Source organism: Synchiropus splendidus, chromosome 14 (assembly GCF_027744825.2).
Source record: "Synchiropus splendidus isolate RoL2022-P1 chromosome 14, RoL_Sspl_1.0, whole genome shotgun sequence".
NCBI lineage: Eukaryota > Metazoa > Chordata > Actinopteri > Syngnathiformes > Callionymidae > Synchiropus > Synchiropus splendidus.
Genome location: NC_071347.1, coordinates 13,510,948 through 13,531,849, shown reverse-complemented (window position 1 = coordinate 13,531,849; position 20,902 = coordinate 13,510,948). Strand labels below are relative to the sequence as shown.

Here is a 20,902-nt window from a genome sequence, read left to right as displayed (position 1 = left end):
AGCCAGAAGAGGGGGAGAGCAGAGGTGCGGGCGTCTCTGATCACCCCCCCCTCCGCCCCCCACCCCCTCCTCTCTCTCCCTCCCTCCCTCCCTCTCTCTCTCTCTTTCCAAAAATAGCCGTGAGTCGTGATCAGCTCGTCCTTGAGAGAGAGAGGAGGGGGGAGAGAGAGAGAGAGAGGGAGAGACAGAACTGTATTATTGCCTAGAATCAGAGGAGGGGTTATGGATTGATACAAATAGTCACCCCCGCCAAGCCAACCCCGGCGCAGGCTGAATTAATGTGTTGCTATTTTTGGGAGCCCCGTGTTTCCAGGGGAGACCTAATGACGCAATGACGTCAATGCGGGTCAATCGCAGACTGGAGGAATTGAGTGGCTTCCATTTGGGGCTTTTGCAGTATTTCCTTCAGAAAGGATGGGAACCAGTGCAAACACAATGGAGCAGAGAGGTGCATCCAGATGAATGAGAGTGCTGAAGCTGAGTGGCGTCCGCGTCCGAGCAGTGAGGGAGGTGTGTATATATCTTCCTTCCAGTCCAGTTCCTGCATTTGGATTCTTCTCTGTTGTCACGCCACTTTTGTTTATACGCATTTGTGTGTGTGCGCTTCTCTTCAGAAAACCGAGCGTCAGTTCTACGCCAGAAGGAAAGGTAACAGCCGCCGTGCTCTCACGTTGCCTCAACAACATTTGTAGAATCTGCAGTGTTTCCCTTCATAGATACCGAGCTTTCTCTCCCAAACTGGTGGTGGGAAGCCGTCGGTTGCGCGTCGTGTCCGCTCGCAGCGGCGTGATGTTTCACCGCGCTCAGGCGAACTTCACCGATGGATCTGGCCACTTTCAAACTTTTTATTCGGATCCGAGTCGTCTCGTTGGAAGCCCGGGTCTATACATGTGTTTATTCACGGTTTGAGTTGGGAGTCAAATGAGCTGCTGACGTGGATTATTCGCTCCAAGTGGAGAGGAAAAACACGCGTGTTGCATGCATATGAATGATCTTGTGTATTTGCCGAGTGGTACCGAGTGATAGACAGAGGCTGAGTTGCACACACGCACGGTGTCGTGAGGGAAGGTGGGGAGGAAGGAGGGGTGAAGGCTATGGGGGGGTTTAGGGCGTTTACCGTCAGGGCTGCTGTGAGGATTTCAGGACCATGGACAGCTCATATGAAGCCCCTTGGTCAGCCACGCTGGTCCAAACTGTCTGTAATACCTTTTTTAAACCGACATTTCAGCCGTGTTCTTTTATCACAAGTGCCACAACAGTTAGTCAATATTCCACTTTACACACTTATTAATGCTTTCTGGTGTTGCCGACTCACCAAGGTACACGACGCCACAAAATGTGATCCAGTCTTTATCAACATGAATATTGCATGAATTTGGATTTATTCTATGACCATTCTTGTTCATCACCGTCATCATGAGTGGGCTCTCATGTAAACACATATTTATCTCAGCATTTTCTTTTCCCATCTGTTGATTTCAATGGTCTGTGTCACATTGAAGCGATAACTCGTCGACTTGCAGTGTTTGCATGACACTGACGTCCTCACTTTCCTCAGCCAGCTCAGACTGAAAAAAACCTGGCTCTGCTCGTGATCCTGCTCAGGCTGGACGTGACTGACAAACCTACACAAACCACTTGATAAGAATTCAATCTGCTTCCATTTTTTTTTTATAAGAGAATGGCCAGGTTATTTTCAAACACGTCTATGGAGCATGGTCTGTCTTTCCACTTTAGATGCCTTTTATTCTATCTGCTGCGTCGAGACAGCCACGTCCTCAGAGTTGCTCTGTTGAAAAGCAGAAGTTCTACAGGGAGCCCTGAGGGACCCACATTTTTATAAATCGAATACAACATCCAGAATACAGAAGAAGCATTTATTAATTCAGTTATTAGGGCTGAGTTCTCAAGTGGAAAAGGCAGACGACTTTGCATCACAAAAGAGGTGTCGTATAAATTCAAGATTATGTACAGTGTAGTGCTAATTCATGAGCTATACTGTGACACTTATCAGGTTTAAGTAGATTATTTAGATATGTAGAATTACAGAGAAATGCACATAAAGCCATTTAAGGTCATTTAAAAATAATATTCTTTAAAAACCTCATATTAATCAAAAACAATCCAAACATAATCCAACAATTCTCCATGAAATTCATTGGGACCTCAAAATGAACTTGTTTTGTCTGCTAGGTGGAGACCATGGGACGAAGCCAGGACCTAGTGGAAAGGCTCATGCCTTGGTCATGATCCTGGAAATTAGAGATCCCAGATGGAATTATTCAGAAATTGAAAAAAACGAATGAATACAAACAAAATCTGAAATACAAAGTGTCCCTCTTCGTGCCTTAAAATCACCCGTCATCTCAGACGGGTGCTGGGCGTCTCCCAAAGAGATAGGGTGAGAAGCTCCGTCACTTGGCAGAGACTCGGAGTAGAGCCGCTCCGTTGGGAGGTGTCAGTTGAGGTGGTTCAGGCATCTCATGAGGACGCCTCCCTTTGGAGGTGTTTCAGGCACGGCCAGCTGGGGGGAGACCAAGGGTCGACCAGGACCAGGTGGAGGGATTATATCTCTTCAGTGGCATCGGAGAGTCCCGGTATCCCCCAGTCGGAGCTGGTGGATGTTCCCCAGCAGAAGGGTGTTTGGCACCACCTTTAGAAGCTGCTGCCCCTGCGACCTGGCAATGAATAAGCAGGATGGATGGATTACCTAGCTAAGGTCTACAATATAAAAAAAAAGATAAAATGTGGTTGATTTGAGGAGAAAAAGCAGGTTACAATGTTAAAACCAGTTTTCACCCAACTCAATTCATTCATTCATCTGCCATTTTTTTACCTTCTTTTTTCAACTAGTTGGTAGAGCTGGCAGAACTGCTGTATCTGTCGCACAACAAACCTTTCAAAGCTCATTGTGCTTTGTTTACTACTGTCAAATGTGAAGAGAAAAGTTTGCATTGCTGCTGCAGAATGACACTGATCTAGAAGAAGACGTCATGAAATCAGATCGCACACACCCACACATGGGCACGAACACACACACCCCTGCATGTAACACACAAAGTGACATGTTGTTTCTATATTCAAAATGCTGAGGAACAGGACAGGAAAACATTTAGTTCAATTTGCTTTAGATTTTAACCGACAATACAAGTAGCACAATGAAAAATGATGAAAACTGTCTCAACATTACAACAGTAAAAAAAAAAAAACTAGCTGTGTAGGAAAGTATAAATCTACTAGTAGTGTGCAGATTAAACTAAACTATGTAAAATTAGTTTTGGACATCCGGTTAAAGAGTGTGTGTATGCCACCGTCTCTGCAGAGACACACACACGAACTGTAGAAGTTGTAAAATGGCGCACAATTTTAGATGTCAGCAGGAAACAATAGAAAATATATTACAGATTTGACTAAAGTGTTCACATTTTAACTGGAAGAAATGAATCATATACATTGTTGCCACCACCTCAGAAAACATTTTTTGTGGCTGCATGCTTTAGATCGTAGTCGAAGTGAGTGTGTGAGGGAGTAAATCAGAAAGTCGTGGAAACTAAAAAGATCACTGTAAATTGTAGTCAAACTACGGAACATTATGGTTAGTTATGAGGCTGAAGTGTGTGTTTATGTCATCGTTTCTCACACTGACACACACACACACACACACACAATTGTAAAATGGCGTATAGTTTTAAGAATCAAATTCTGCATCAAAAATATGAAAGAATAGGAAGCATTCTTGCCTGTTCTGGTTCATATTTTTTTATGATCTCTCCAGTGCTGCACGTTTCACTCAGATCGGAGTCAAATGCAGCAGTAAATCTAAAAGTACTACTAACTAAAATGAAAACCTTGATCATCCAGTGCCTGTTCCATGATCATCTAATATCAAGCTATTTAAAATTATTCTTTATTTTAATTTATTTTTATATAATTTTATTTGGTTGCGAGGCTGAAGTGTGTGTGCAGCAAACACTCACACACACCAAAACTGTAAGAATATAATGTAGTTTTTGACCATCGAGTGATATGTATCAAGAATTATTTTAACAGATAATAATTGTGGAAAACTGCATTTCTCAATGGAAAAAAAGCGGTCGTCTCCACGTCAGAAAAATCATTTGCAGCTGCAGCCAGGTGTCAGTCAAACAGTGTGTGAAGGGGTGAATGTGAAATACTGGATGATTAAAAGCATCATCAAACATTTCAATGAAACTGTAACATCAAACTATGTACTATGATGTTTAGCTGTCAGACAAAGGTGTGTGTGTGTGTGTGTGTGTGTTGCAGAGTGTCAGCAGCTCACTCACATGTATAGAAGTGGTCAGTATTGCGTCTGTATTAGTCGAGGAGAAAGGATAAGAGATATTTCAGTTAAAATTGAGCATATTTCGGCCGATAATGCGGTCCGATAATGATATCGTTCTATTTGACAATGAAAACTAAGGTAAATAGTCCCCACCTCAGAAAGCATCTTCCGTGGCTGTGTGTCTCTGGGAGGTTGAGGAAGTCATTTTAAAAGTACTGCAGACCAGGATTAAAACCACAAACATATGCGGCAATATTTCAATGAAAACTGTGCTGATAAACAAATCTTGTGAAATGTAGTTGGTATGGTCATCCTGCTGAAGACGGAGTGAAGTGTGTGTGTGTGTGTGTGTGTCGGGTCACACTCATACACACACACCTGCAGATGGAAAATTACTGACGTCAGTGAGCAGAGCTTTCGATACTTTGGGGGAAAAAAAGCTGCCAAATACTATCAAGATTAAATATATGTACGGATATTTAGTCACATGAATTTTCTGCTGCTGGTTCCCTGCATGTCGAGGTCGTAGCTGGCTGGAGCTTTGTGAGAGAAAAGGCGACACCTTCAACACAGTTGGTCTCACTTTTATAAACTAGCCATCTACATATCTGCGTCACATTTCTCTTTTCATATTTATAGTTGCCTGTCATTCTGCCTCAGGAGGGTGACAAGCCTCAGGGAGCGCTAACACACATTGAAATTAAAGCAATGAGTCCCACAGAAAGAGCTGAATATGTGTTTGATAAAAATAAATACACATGTTGTTTTTGTATCCTAATTCTATAATTCATCATCTGGCACTGGAGATGAACGCAGGTGTGAAAGCAGCCACTCCCAAACATGTTGTCCCTTTTTCGACCACATTTTGACATGAAAGATCTGAATATTACATTGCTAAGGTTTTAGTTTAGATACTTGCTGAGACCACCTGTGTAATAGAGAAAAATGTTTAATGTCAATACACAGCGAATGTTTCTTTATTGTATGATGTGAATTTATATTACACCTGAGTGGTTCTTCATGGATTGATTCCCATAAATTTTCTGAAAAGCAATATTTTTAAAAAAAAATTTAAAGCCAGGTTTTAAAAAATAGAAGAGTAAAGAAGCGTATTTATGTAATTTTGGGGTATTTTTGGGGCTCAGAAAGGAAGTCTCTATGTATTTTCAATTTGGAAGTGAAGCTGGGAGAAAGCATTTAATCCCAGGACAAGAATAAGACGTTGCATACCCACTCTGACGTGAGGATGTGTGGAGAGCCTTGTATCCATGTATTTGTGGTCTTGCAGAGTTAAATTAGAAATTTGGGGGATTAAGTTTTTTGAAAAATGGAGACACAGTTCTGATTTCAGGTCTTGAAATTTTCAAGCAATTTCTATATGTTTGAATGCACTGTTGCTTTATAGCAAATGTACTTAGGATGTTAACAAAATCAGCTTAAACTGACAAAAAAAATATATCTCATATTCTCATGAGAGCTAGAACACACAGAAACACAGAAAACACTTCCATGAATCTTTGTGTCGTCCGACTTATATGGAAGACACAGGTCCAAGCGGAGCACATCTTTGCTGCAGCTTCACACAGTAGAAGTAAACAACATCTGGTTAAAAGTGACGTTTTTTCAGCTGCAGAAAGGAAACCAGAAAAAAACACTGGTGAAATTCAATACAAAAGATAATAATAATAGGTTGCTAAAGATATCGAAAAAAAATTGGATTACACAAGGATAAGTAGTTTGATGAGAAAATAAAAAACTTAATTCCAGTGTTCATGTTTGAAATACTTAAAGTCGAGAACGGTCTGTTATATATTTTATAACGTCGTCACATAACTCAGTAGATTGAGATGGAGTTTTTTTTAACTCTAATAAAGTAAATTGATGTAAAAAAAAAAAAAAAAAAAAAAAAAAGTGCAACAAAGATATGTTTTGATTCAAGACTACGTCATTGTCCAAATTCTAAGAGGTTTATTTGAAGTTGTTTTGTAACGTTTCCTGTTGTGTGTTCCAGACTTCGGGCTGACCATCGACTCGGAGCCTTTGTTCCTTTCGGATCTTTTTGCGGTCTGGGCTTGCTGTCACATGGACATCCAGGAAGCCCTTACCCCAAAAAGCATCTGCAAGGGGCCCTTTCTGCGGGAGGGTCAACAACGTGCACGTCCTATTTTATGATTTGCATGTGAAAACTCTGCCGTTGTTTAAGTCAAACTTACACCAGTGGTACTCCAGTCAGTTCCAGTAGCAGAATAGGAGAAGGTGTGTGAAGCGATGAAAGCTTTGGCCACATGAGGGCAGCATCGTTCGGACGCCGCTGCACCGTGCTGTTATTCTGAATTTACGTCCTCGGGTCCTAATAACTACCAGACATAACCCGGCAGCGGGTTATGTCTGGTAGTCACGCGCATCTTGGCGCTGGCGCTGCTCCTCGGTTCCAGGAAGTTGCTGGCCATTGCGCCACCTTCCACATCTGGTTCTACAGTGTCGAGAGTTCAATTTCTAAGTGTTTTTCCAGAGAACAACCTCGGGGAACCAAAGGAAATGTATTGATAAGAAACACTTCCTATTTCCCAGCAGGGTCAGACTCGTTTTTTATCCACTTGTAAAACGTGTTTCTTTGCTTTAACTTTGCTTTTATAAATTATGAACCAATGAAATGATTCAATCCTTATGAAGACCTTGTGTTGATAAACTGTCGTAAGCACACACGAATATATGAGAATAAAAGTCACCGGTGTCGTCGATCATTCCAAACTCAGTCTGTGTATATTCTGAATTATTGATTTATGTATTTCCCAGTCCATTATTTTGCTTTAAATGAAGCACATAACGTGCCACTTTAGAGTTAAACTGTTTCCGAATTCAACATTCAGTCAGAATTCGTTAAAAACATGTGGTGTGTTTTTACAGCAGGAGTCATCTCTGATCGTTTTGGCATGTAGATGCACACACACCTTTTTCTTTTCACACTTTACCTTTTGTTCTTTTCAACCACCACCTGAACCTTTAACTCCCGAAAAAATAATTTAATTTAATTTAATTTAATTTAATTTAATTTAATTTAATTTAATTTAATTTAATTTAATTTTATGAGTTTAAATTGTGATTTAAATTTCCACACATTTGTTGAGGTCATGAGAGGACACGGTAATGTGGACACCCTGGACAGACCACGTGTAGACAGACAACCTCACACACACGCACACGCACACAATCCGTTCATTTTACCGCAGCCTGTTTGTGAACTGCAGTATAAACATAGACCCAGTCTTGTGGTTTACAACTGAAGTGTAGTTATGATAGGCTTTACTTGCAGGTGCCTTAAAAATAAAAATGTTGACATACAAATTAGTAAAAGGGGTAAAACAAATGGATGTAATATGAGAGGAAATGAGTGACGCCGAGGAGACCTTCACGTATTTGTGTCAGGAAGGAAGAGATTTTATTTCTTAAACAAATCTTTACGTCGAGGCGACGGATGAGATTCTCCCGCTGGTCTCTTCATCACGGTTGCCATCAAGATTAAGTTGAAAGGTGAGACGATCCTGACCGTGAAAAGGTTGAGCTCCTTCTTCAGATCTTCACACACAATCTTCTTTAGAGGACTAAAATGGGGGAACTGAGACGCGGACGAGATGTAAGGCAAAGGTCACGGCATCCCAAACAGCTCCTGAGTCAGAGTCTCAGCCCCGGCCTCAGAGCCAACGGTGATGGGACCAGTACGTACCCCTCTGCATACTGAGCAAACTCACATGACCTTCCACTGATAAGAAACATCACGTCATGCTTTGTACATCTGCTCCAGTCCATCGCTCCATTAAAAGAGGCTTTTGGGAATTCACATAAACATTTCTGGCACATCACGAAAAGCGTCATTTCTTCTGACATGATCCCAACATGCAAACAATTACTGCCGGCCCATAAACAGGCTTCTATGTCTAGAAATAGACTTTAATGTGACAAGGCTTTAAAGCAACAACCTGTTTGTTTTCATCACTTCCCCACAGTAGGGATCGTGTGTCGAAAAGTGCTGAATAAAGACTTTTCCGGAGAAGATTGTAAACGTCACTCATGTGTCTGGGGGTGATCAGCAGATTCCCGTCATTCCTGTGACTCATCCCTGGTTGTAATTCGACACCACGTCTGAGGCTGGTTAAGTGGGGACCGACAGAAGGTCCAGGCCCACGTTTCGTCACGCCGGCCCTGCGAGTGAAGGCACACAGGTCAGCGACCCGTGAGCGCAGGTGCGTGTGGCTCCCGGGGCGCATACTTGGATGTGACTCATGTGCTACCATAAGTCATCTGACACACTTCATGAATTATTAAAGACCCTTCCTGCTGCCCTGTTTTCCTTCAGGGGGCAACTTCGGTAAGTTGGATCCAGCAAACCTGTGCACCTCCTGCTTTTTCAGCCCTTCGCGAACCCACACAAAGCAAGCTTTAAAACTACTGTCTCCAAATCGGGGGCATCTTCTGGCAGCTCAACAGTGTGCCACTCTATGGTGGCATCAGCTTTGGGTTCGTCCGTGGAGCATCATAACGCACAGGAAATGTTTTAGAGGAGCGTGTGTTCTGACAAGGTCGTACAGACCAGACAATTCCGAGCTTCATCACAGTGGAATTTCACACCTGAAGCAGCTCTGAGGACCAGTAAAAACGGCCAAAACTCTTAAGTTTCAACTTGAGTCACTCAGTCGCCTGACAAAATGGCTGCATGACTTTTCCTTCCCAAATATCGAGCTACTTTAAATGTGGATTGCTGTGTGAGTTAAGGGAACACACACACACATTTGTTTCTATATTTTTGTGAGGACCACTCATTGCAAAAAGCCCTTTCCCCAGCCTCTCACCCTAAACCGAACCATCCTAAACAAATGGCTCACCTTAACCAGGACTCTAAAGCAAACTTAAACCTTTGTGTGGTCCCCACAGAGGTATAAGCTCCTCACAAGGAAGTGTTTTGTCAAGAATTGGTGCAAACAAGTATAAACCAGCTACACAAACACACACACACTTGCACCACTATCTTTGTGGGGACATTTCAATGACTTTAATGCTTTTTTTTTTGGCTAACAGAGCAGTTTTCACCCTAAAATTAAAGCTTAACCTTGTGGGGACAAATAGAGCTATATACACACACACACAAAACAATTCCCTATGTTTGTCCTACCTCTATTTTCTCTCACTCCGTCCATTGTGTATCACTTATGTGAGGTTTGTTCGCAGCAGCACAAGTCGTAGCAAAGGTTCTTAAACCTCTTTCTCTCAGAACCAGCAATGAGCATCTGTCCAGCATTTCTTGGGTCGAAATATCTGAACTGGCTTCTCCGAATGCAGTGAACAAGCAACCTCGTGGCACAGATCAGTCTCGGATAGTAAAGTGACAATACACTTCTCCTCAAACACTGTCTTGCATTGACCTTGCTAGCAACATTTTAGGAGAGTTTCAATGCCAAAAAAAATAACTAGAAAACTTAAATATTGGGATCAGCCATTCTTGTATGTGGAAATGGAAATGCAACTGCATCTTGACAATAAAAGACAAATGATTTCCAACATGGCAACAAAAGTATAGTAAACAAAGATTGTTTTCAGCAACATGAATGAAACTAAGACAGAAATGGGCGTTGGTTATTTATTTCCGTCTTCCTGCAGCAGTAATGGTTGTGAATCAGTACCATAGCGTACTTATATGGTATTTATACAGTAACTACAACCAGTGCTGTAGTTATTAATAGATTATATTTTTAATCTGCTGCTGCAATGTTGTCAGTTGATTTCCAGTTTAGATAAAACTGCTAATCTTAAAACCGTCACACAATTTTACAGTCAATTAAAATGGATTAAAGTGAATCATAAACCAAATGATTCATGTGTATGAAGAAATGGGTTTTTTTTTATATACTTATGGTAAGGGCGTTTTTAGCGTCACCATCTGAGATACCAGGAAACTCTTTCAGCATATACTGTGGCAGCATAATCTGATGGTGTTTTTTGCCTTTTTTTCTTTCCTACAATTTGGGTCCATCTGTCCATTGATGCAATCCCTGGTGTTTTTTTAATAATCCAGTCTTCCCGGCAAACTGTGGATAAACTCTCTTTTCTCCAGAAATGTTTAGCTGTTTCGAACAGGGAAGTTCCACACTTGCCAAGAATGAACCACTTTCCGCCAGAGGACTGCTCAAACTTTCATGAGACACCTATTGGTGTGAGTGTGTTGTGTGGGAACCGAACCGTTTGTTGGCTGCAGTGTGCACTGGGATGCACTGTGTATCTGTTGCTCACTAAACATCCACGGACGACAAGACAAAGATGGCATTTCGTTGCCCACTTTTTGTTTCTTCATAACTTAATATTTGATATAGGTTAACTATGGACTGCCCATATTAAAATAACTCTAAAAATGCATATAGCATATAACTCAACAAACAAAAGTGGCATGTAGTGTGAGACTGAATTTAATTCATTTTTCAAATTCCAAATATCTGAATTAATTGAAAGAAAGAGAAATTTATAACCAACTGGTATGACATGACAAATGAATGTTTTACAAAGGAGTAGTACATTCATGAACACAATAGTTAGTTTCAACAAAAAATATATATAAAACAAACAAGCTGTTACAAACAAACTAACAAAAAGTGAGCAATGAAATGTCATCTTTGTCTTGTCATCCGCGGATGTTTAGAGAGCGACAGATATACAGTACATCCCATTGGAGCAGAAGTAGAAAAATAAAAAAGACTAAAAATATAAACAATTACTATATTTAAAAAAATAAATAAAGACATCAATGTCATGAATTTTCCTAGATGTGCTTTATTCGAGGTCACCTCACACAGAGAGATTTATCCTGAATAAATATTGAGTCATGAGCTTTACACACCGATAACCACCTTTGGTCACAGCAAAGTTAACTTCATTTTAATATGAAGATCAATACATTGGAAAATGTAGAGAATGTTGCTCAATGTTAGAATGAGTAGAAAAATAATTCATAATAATTTTGCAGTTCTCAATGAGGGAGGAATGTGGCTCACAGACACGGTAGAAAGTTGTTCCTGGAGGGTGGGGAGGTGAGGGGAGAGGTTGGTTGGATGTGGGGAACTCATGGGGGTGGAGGGAGGACAGAGGTGAGTAAGAGATGAGTCAACGTCTCTCCTCTATAAGATCCACCGATGGAGCCCGATGGCAAATACATCCTCATCAGACCAGGTAAGACCCACTACACTTCTCAAGTTGATGGGAATTTCATGGATGCATCTTAAATCCATGAAATTCCATTTCAGCTTCACAACGGACAGAGCTTGAATGCAACCGCTTCATTTTCCAGCATCACCTCTTTTGGACCTTTTGGAGCGACCCAAAGATGCACTTCAGAAGTCTGACGCTCCTGGCGCTTCTTAACATTGTGAGCTTGAGCGTGGCTCCTCCGCCAGCTGAGGTGAAGAGGATGAAGATGAAAGTTCGGTGGATGGCAGAGCAACTGGTTGTAAGGCTGGACAGTAGAGTGGTAAGGAATCGGACTTGTCTTTTTCCATCTACTGGCACTGCCAGTCTATAACACAGAATCTTTAGTCCTCAAAAATGCCGGCAAAATAAGTGCAGATGTCACCTTAAACGAATTTAGTACATTTTAACATCAAGTTATATAAGTTCCATTATGAAATAAGTTAGAAAAGACAAGTTATTATTAACAGTATGAAGCTGGCTTCATTCAACATTGGTGCAAAAATCAAAAATAAAATTGCCAAAATAAAATTGAAATTTTTTGGGCTATAAATTCTGCTTTATTATACATTAATACATTTTAAGAAAACGTTTTAAACTGCAAAATAAAATGCAGATATTATCATAAATTGTATGTCATAACAACCAACTTGTGTTGTAAATATTAAATGTTTAAACACAGTTTCTGTCTCTGTTCCATACTTACTGTTGCAAACAAGCACCTACAAATACGAGGTTCCGAATGACCTTATCGACTCTCACGTCCACTCTCTTCCACCAGGGACCGACTCGCCTGGCGATAACAGTCGACGACTTTGACGGACTGTCTTCCTTCGCGACGATCTTGGAAGGCTACAACAATCTCATCTTTGATTCCTTCCACGCTTACGCTCAAGTCAAAGCCGAGATCTCGTCGCTGACCGGCTACATCATCCAGTGGAGACGGGTCCACTGCAGCACCCAGCAGACCAGAACGCCGATGCCCAGCTCCCTCCAGGCGCTGCAGAGCCAGAGGCGCCACGTTCACACCATCACCTTGGAGGCACTGAGGAGGATGAAGGAGCTGCTGGATCAACTGTTGAGAAACCTGGAACATCTAGACACCTGCTGAGGACCGCAACTTTCTACAAGGCACTTGTTCCGGCACATTTGTATTTATTTCACAAACCTATATTTTATAACCAAAATGGCTTATTTTGATACAGACACCAATTTTTCTAAACAAAAATAAAAGCAAGAGAAGAAAGAAAGTTGCCTTTTAATGTAGCTTCACATGTAAAAAAAGAGCTTTTCGTCTCTATCAATATTCATGTATTTATTCAATTTACAGAAAAGAAAAAAAACACTTGTGCTGTATATAGTTCAGAATGACATTTCCACCAACAAAGTGACTCATCTGTGTTCATTGTTACGTCAGGAAGGCCAAAGATTTGTTCACACGGTGCACAGGAAGTACAAAGTCCAACTCTCCTTCAAAGAATCCTTTAAATTCATCATTTATTTTCAAAGAAATGTTGTATTTTGTGCGTAATGGAAACTTTTATAAACACATGCTGAGACATGTTTATTTTTTTTTTAAACCAGGCTGTAAAGAAATAAATAAATGAAGCACTTTTGTAGAAATCGATCAGAGCTGTGGGTGCGTGTACTTTTACATGTATTTGACCTCAATCCCGACTCTAGAACAAATACAATCACGAATCACAAATTGACTTTGTCTGTAGGTGCTGCTGTTGATTCAGCTGCATCCAAGGCTGACTTAGTGTTTATCCAGTGGCACAAACAGAGGTCTTACCTTCTGTGACCTGCCTGTGCTCGGTTGAGAAACCAGTCAGTGAGTGCACTCGACTGGCAAAAGTAAAACAGAGTTCTGCTTGGTCATCAGGCGCTTTAATAAAAACATGAACTCATTCATTTATCACAGAAAAAGCACCACTTGTGGTACAACAAAGAAAATATGTCAGAGCATAAAAACAAAATCAGCTGTCGAACCACTTGCTTCTTCTGATGGAGTTGCCCTCACTGTTGGCCATCAGCTTCTTCTTGTACTGCTCCACGAGCGAGTCGAAGCGGTCGCCGCCCCTCCTCTTGGTGGGCTTCATCACTCGCACCTGAAGGAAAACCGCAGTGTGAACATGTTGATTCAAACACACATGAACATTGTTTCACGCGTCTCCCCAAACTAAAGAACAGTGAGGGAGCATTGAGAGTAAGAGGGTGTGTGCTCTGGTAGAAGGCTCCTTGTGGTCAACCCCACTAGGTTAAGTTCAGCAGAACCAATTTTAGTCCCTACTTCAGACGGGTTCCGTGATGTCTACCTTCTGACTGGCCAGTGGAGTGACGTGTCATCGGTGCATCAGAGGTCAGAGTCAGCAAGTAGAACCGCTGTATTTCAAATCTTGTAACAGTGAACATACACAGATCTTTTTTTTTTTTCAAGTGAGGCTTCAAGCCACTGAAGACAGGGCCGCTGAATCTCAGAGATGAACTCCAGTGACATAAACAGAGAGCGACGTCCACCACCACCTGGATCCCTCCCACTACCAAGGCTACGTCTGGCCTGGTCCTACCACATGGGGTCATGAGGACAGCCCCGACCCAACTAACAGCAAGGCTCCATGGTTAAGCTTAAGTCACAGCTAGAGGCAGCACGTATGACATAAGGCTGTGTTTATTGGGTTTGAGCATCAACAAACTTTCACTTGTTTTAAACTATGTTTTGTCCTCTCATATGCAGACTTCATGTTGCAAAAAGTCACGGATAAAGTCTGTGCAGGAAATTTGGGGACATGATTCTGACACTGAGGCTCCACTGTATAGATCAACGCAGCATTCATCACTCTAAATCAAAACAAAGCCGCAGTGGCTGGAAAAAGCATGACTCGTACTACAGAGAGTGAAGGAGTGTCCGAGCGCCAGACTATGGTGGGTAGCTGTTACGGGTTAAATCGCATACTCACAGACACAAGCACAAGTGGATCACTGTCATAAGAGGGATATGAAGTGAGCTAAGAAAAAAGCTAGGATTGAAGTGAAGATTCCATATCAGATGCAGCGTCTGCTGTACATACGGTGTATTCAGATTGGTGTATTTAACAACAATTAAATGTGTCAGTCAGGTTCCCCATATCAAGTTTCGTCTCACATCCCTGAGATCTATAACATTAAATTGCAAGAGAAACTGAGAAGACGTGAAGCTGATCCCAGTCATTTCAGTCGCTGCTTTTCCTGCCAACATGGCAGTGTAAACAAAACCAGTCACATGACGTCATCCATAAGTATTGTGTCCATCTCAGTTTCACTGTGAGAGATAGCGTTCGCTAGTGATGGGTTGGTGAGGTTTCATGAAACAGTGTCAACAACCAGATGGTGCTGTCTGCCGTAAAATGTTTGGACTTATTCAATTCAAGTGCACGTCATTTCTAAACCAAGAGCGCCAACCAGTGGCCTCTAAAAGTTAGGACACCATTTCATCAACCCTGCAATAGTGTTTCATGATACTTCATCTACTCATCACTAGAGGTCACATGCGGATGTAAGAGAAGTCCACTGAATATATGGTGGTCTCATATCCAACGACTGAAGTCAGTGAAGGAAAAATACACTCCAAATAACTGAATGTTTTTTCTTCTCTTATAAGGCCTTGAAGGAGGCAAAGAACAAACCTGATTCCTGGGCTGTGTTGGTTTCTCCATTTGCCGTCTCTGACGGTCCTTCCTGCTCTGGCCGGGTCTTGATTTCTTGGCCGCCGGCGCCTGTTGCTTTCCTCTGTCACGCATTCTGAAACAAAAATATGACTTACATCAATCTGGCATCTTGTGTCCAACCAGATGATTTTTAACATTCTTCACAAACAAGCAGTAACAGAGAGCGGACATGTCACCATAGAACTTGTGCTCAACTGAACGAACCATCAGAATTACTCAGACAGTAAACAGGACAGAGGTTTCTCTCGATAACTGTACCTGTTCTTGGGTCCATGGTGAGAAGGCAGCGGCAAAACCTTCTTCCTCTTCTTCCCATCACCCAACTCCACATACTCCACCTCAGGTTTGGTCTGGAAACCAGAATACTTGGCGTCTCCCTGCTGTTGCTGCACGCCTGATGAACAACAGGAAATGAATTAGACACAACTGGTTAGTAATATAATAATATATATAATATAATATAATCATATTTTAAGTTACCACCAATAGCAGTACAATCGGGAAAGCTAAACCTATAACTTCCTCAAGTGTCTCCACATAACTCAGATTACCAGCACACAACAAAACTTCTTGCACACTCCTCTTCTCATTTACTGAAACCTCAACAGGAATACAACCCTGGTCAAAATAACTTGCATTGTCAGTCTTAAAAACACACATATACATTCTGGGCAACTGTATTGAAGCATGCACATCTAATGTGGCCCCAGATGAAACGCTGAACAATCTGAACACACTGACGGTACTGATGGACATGAACACAGACTCATTCATGTGTTCAACATGCAGCAACAACAGTGGACATCAGAAGGGAAACCAAGGAGGCCAGTTCTCACTTCTGGAACCAAATAGCCACAACATTCCACAACAATGGTGAATGATGATGTAAATTTTAGTTACAGCCCTGAAAGATCTCAAACCACGAGCCGAGGACTTACACTGACATCACTACGATTTGCCAGGGTACACTGACAAACATTTCTCTTACTGGGACAACTACAACACTCCTGTGGTGGGATGAAATGTCATCTCCAAACGCCCACATACAACATATATTTTGGGACTGCATTGGCATTTTTCCCTACACATATAATGTTCTTTTCCCCAGACTCAAAAAGTTATGACCGCTTCATTGAGCAAGGTTTGGATTGGATGACGACTCCAGTTCCATCGTCGATTACCACTACCTGGTTTCCTCCATGTTACAGAATTAAATCATCCACGGTGTCACTGAGCCTCTGTAATGTGACGGAGAAAAGAGGAACATTTCCAGACCTTTTAAGGTCTGAAAATATACGTCAATATCCTCCACTTTTCAGGACTTTCAAGACCTGTATGAGCACATCCACAAAACAATGATGTCTGGAGCAATGACGTTCTACAAACGTTTCAGATTAAGTGAATCAATATCTCTAAAGATGTGATCGAGGAATCTGTTCCTTAGACTTGGAGACACTTACCTTTCCGTTTGCCAGTCGGTTGACCTGTTACTTGTGCACTTGAGCCACCTTTGTTGAATCCTCTTCCACCACCAGACATCTGCGGTTTAACTCCCACTTTCTCCAACTGCCTTTTCAAATGTTCCTACAAAGCAAAGCAGCAGGAATAAACTCTCCTCCGTTCCAGCATGTAAACTTCACTGAACTCACTTTGTTTTTTTGCTGTCGCATTTCTTTTATTTTCAGCTTTCGCAGATCCTCCAGTGAAAACTCCACAATGGGCCTCTGTGGTGAGAATCATTGACATCCAAACTGATACAAGCAGAGGCGGAGACATGACTTTACCTTTTGCTCGCTGAAGATATCAGGGTTGTTGTTTAGGTAACGGAGTGCAGCAAGTGCATCTTCGTGCTCCTGGAACTGGACGAAACCGTAACCCAACGAGTGTCCCATCACCTGACCTTTCTGTGGCTTCTTGTCATACATGACTCGGCACTATAATAGACGGAAGAGAACTTGTCGCAACAGCACCACCTGCTGGTCATATAAAACCCTTTGTAAAGTCATTTCTCACCTCTACAATTCGCACCCTCTTGTTTCCCTTAAAAGGCTGAAGACACAAAGTTCTGAACTTTTTCTGGTCGACCGACTTTGGAAGGTTATGGATGCAGAGTCGAGTCTTGGACACAAAGATGCTCTGATCCCGAAGTTTGGTCCGTTTCACTTCCTCAAACTGTCACAAAAGGGAATGATGATCGAGTTGACTTCGCATAAACAAAACAAGATCTCTGAACAAACACTCACCCGAGCTCTTTTAGCCATGTCTGCTTCTGAAACTCCTTCAGCTGCCTTGGTTCCAGCACGAATTACTGCAAAAACAGAGAGGTCAGAGGAGGCACCAGGGGTCACCTGTGCATGAGGATGAACCTCAGAACCTCAAACTCATGCAGCTTTGCATCAACGCTGCCAACTGGGTTAATAAAAAGTCGCGCCAAAGCGGGTGCATATGTCGACTCGCGGATCAATCAGGTCACATGCCTAAAATCCATTTGCTACATGACCTGCCAATGAGTCCCAACAGCAGCTTTCTCCTCTCCACACCAGTGTGTTACGAGTGCAAAAATGAGCTGACTTGCTGTCAACTGGTGACGCTGCATATTTGTGCACCATCGGAATGACCGATTCCGATGGTTTCTTATTGCACTTACATCCTTCTCTGGCGAGGAAAAGGTTTCTCGTTCCTGACTCCACTTTCTTTTTGTCCACTTTCAACTTGACGGCGTCTTCTCTGGTGACAGCAGCCACGACGAAGAGCTTCCTGCCATCAACACGGATTCCACCGCTCTGCATGAAGAAAGGCAGAAGGACATTGGACTCACCAACCAGTTTCATTGGATGAACATGAAAGACGGAATAATACCTGTCCTTCATCCTGAGACGCAGCAATGCATTTGTCTGCTGACTCTTTTGTTTTAAACTGTGCGAATGCACAACCTGGAGAAACACAGGGATGTAATAAACATTTCAAATAAAACAGAACAGGAGACTGCTTGCCGACCTTTGGAATGTTCTGTATCAGGATGCAGAACTATCTTGATGTAATTCATTTCCCCAAACTGCAGCAGAACTTCCTCCAGGCCTTCTTCCTCAGTGTCAAATGAGAGATTCCTGAATCAGAAAAGTTAACGGTGAACAAGGAGGAAAACGAGTGACATCTGGGGAAAGAAAAGGTAACAAACCTGATGAACACGGTTCTTCCTTCTTTCACGTCTGATGGAAGAACAGTCTTTTTTGGACCTGTCTTAGGACCTGTGTTAAGGAAAATAATTCAGTGGGCAAAAGGGATCACAGCACAAATCTATAACAAACTTTGGTTTCATACTTAATTCCAGTTCTTCGTCTTCGTCATCGCCATCATCATCATCATCATCATCATCATCATCCTCATCCTCATCGGTATCATCAGCATCTTTCTTCCCCTCAAGCTCTTCATCCTCTTCTTCCTCATCAATGACAGGGTCATCTTCGTCCTCCTCATCTTCATCATCATCATCATCATCATCATCTTCTTCCTCCTCCTCCTCCTCCTCATCTTCCTCAGATTGAGGTTCTTCTTTTTTTTGTTCTTTCACCGACTTCAAAGAAGCTGTCGAAGGCGCCCTTCACACATAAAACAATTAAAAAACAGGTTCACGTTAAACGCACTCACAAGCACACATTTACATTTTTTGGACATACCAAAGATTCCTTCACAAAATCATTATTACAAAAAAATGCATTTGATCTTTGTACAATTAGACTAACACAACTAAATAACAGAGGTAGAAACACAAAGAAACACAAATTAGAAATGCTGCAGATTTGAAGGCCATACTTTGTCTTTTGTGAGGATTCTTGCTTCTTCACAATAACTTCCTCATCTTCAGTGTCATTGTCTTTATCCCCTGGTTTTGAAGCTTCTTCCTCTTTATTCGTGGAGCCTATGAAAAGATATTGTCAATACAACTCTCAAGGTACTTCATAAAGCAGTCAGTTTACCTGCACTGGATGCCGGGTTGGTGGCAACATACTTGTCCTTTGGCACAGCCCAGTCCACAGCAACCTGCCGACCTTTGAAGCAACACAGACATCTTGAAAGCACTGTGGGGAAAAGAATCTCGGAATCTTACCATTTATCTCCTTCAGGTTCATGGCTTTCAGGGCTTGTGACGCCTCGCTAACATTCTTAAACATGACGAAAGCAAACCCTCGCATCTTTCCATCTGTGCAACAAACAACAGGTTAATGTTAATTAAACTCAATTTTAAATTGACTTTTAAATCTAATTTTACCAGGCTTCAGTGGGATTTTGGCTTCAACCACCGTCCCAAACTTGGAAAAAACATTTTTCAGGTCATCTTCAGAACACTAAAATATAAGATACATTTTGTTATAAACCTCTTGTCCATAGACATGGAGATTTACTTCAACCTCAAAACACAATAAAAGATGAACTCACCTTAAAACTCAGGTTTCTGATAATAAGCCGGGATTTAAGAGTCTTTTTTCTAAAGCCTTTGGATTTAGGCTCAATTTCCTTGGATTCTCCATCTGGTTCTGTGGGTGCTAGAAAATAGCAATAGTAATATTAGATTAGCCATGGAACTAAAATGACAAAATCCCTTCGCTTTCCTTTACAATTCTATTGTACAAGCAGACGAAGATAACTAGCTAATTCAACCTCACTTACAATACAGTTCATTAGTATTAAACACTGATATGTAGTTCATTTTTTGGTTCATATTTTACAATGTTATGACTATGACAAGCGGATCTACTATCTAAAGATGGAAACTTGTCCGATTCTTTTTTTTTCATCCAAAATTTGGGCTCTGTATGAGATTGTCAAGCTTTATTTATCTACAATAAAAAGGCTGGATGCATGTTAGGATGATAAAGACTTGTTATTTACTTCTATTGAAATAAAATCTATTTTAAAAAAAACTATAAAATGACCGGCAACTTATCCAAGTTCGACGGATATAGGATAGGGATAGGATCCTGTCACCCATCAAGAGATGAAGAGGAAGAAAACTGAAGACCGACTCGGTCTCGTGTGATGCCCTTCAACCACAGTTTTCTTCATGAAATAGCATACACAGAGTAAACTTTTCGGCACACACCCGCTTTCTTTTTGTCCCGGATTTTCTTCTTGGCCACGGACAGGCTCAACTTGCGTCCATCGTAGTCTCTGATTTCCTTCAAAGCTCGCTGAGCATCGTCTTCCATGGAGTACGTGACATAGCCGAAGCCACGACACTTGTCTGTTCCTGGGCGACACGTGGAACAAGCGTGTTGAACTGAGCACTTTAACGTTTGCTAAACGGTTTTAAAAAGCCACACCTTTCTCTTTGACAACGAAGCATTGCTTGACAGGTCCAATCTCCGAGAAAATCTCCTCCAACCGTTCATTTGTTGCTCCCTGCGGCAGCGATCGGACAAAGATGGTCTGCGCGGCCATGGCTCTCGAGCGTTGACTTCCCAGTGAACTGTTTTCCGAATGATTGGCTAAGTGCAGTATGCACCCGGTAAATGGTTTACACAAGTCTTAACAAGGGTTTATTTAAGACAAAGCTAGCACGCAACAGTTCAAGTCGCATGTTTACGTGTGTAGGCAGCCATATTGGACGGCAAGCGGAAGTTGTCATCGTGTCATCTCGGTGCTACGTCGCCACCTGCTGGAC

At 41.8% G+C, this 20,902-nt stretch overlaps 2 protein-coding genes across 2 annotated transcripts; one reads left to right on the top strand and one right to left on the bottom strand.

Moving 5' to 3' along the window:
• Positions 1-11,482: 11,482 nt before the first annotated feature.
• Positions 11,483-13,137, top strand: LOC128770597 (leptin-like). The gene is made up of 2 exons (XM_053885245.1): positions 11,483-11,816; positions 12,315-13,137. Exons 1-2 carry the CDS (start codon positions 11,673-11,675, stop codon positions 12,642-12,644), a joined length of 474 nt encoding a protein of 157 aa, XP_053741220.1. The 5' UTR covers positions 11,483-11,672; the 3' UTR covers positions 12,645-13,137.
• rbm28 (RNA binding motif protein 28) lies at positions 12,796-20,841 on the bottom strand. Its single transcript, XM_053885244.1, has 20 exons — positions 20,562-20,841; positions 20,342-20,488; positions 19,678-19,784; positions 19,511-19,586; positions 19,349-19,441; positions 19,218-19,289; positions 19,054-19,159; positions 18,562-18,839; positions 18,419-18,488; positions 18,238-18,347; positions 18,100-18,173; positions 17,888-18,023; positions 17,484-17,548; positions 17,254-17,412; positions 17,025-17,174; positions 16,890-16,964; positions 16,701-16,824; positions 15,499-15,634; positions 15,199-15,313; positions 12,796-13,644 (listed from the first exon to the last, which is right to left on the bottom strand). The coding sequence occupies exons 1-20, from the start codon at positions 20,677-20,679 to the stop codon at positions 13,513-13,515; spliced, it is 2,343 nt and encodes a 780-aa protein (XP_053741219.1). The 5' UTR covers positions 20,680-20,841; the 3' UTR covers positions 12,796-13,512.
• Between the last annotated feature and the right edge of the window lie 61 nt (positions 20,842-20,902).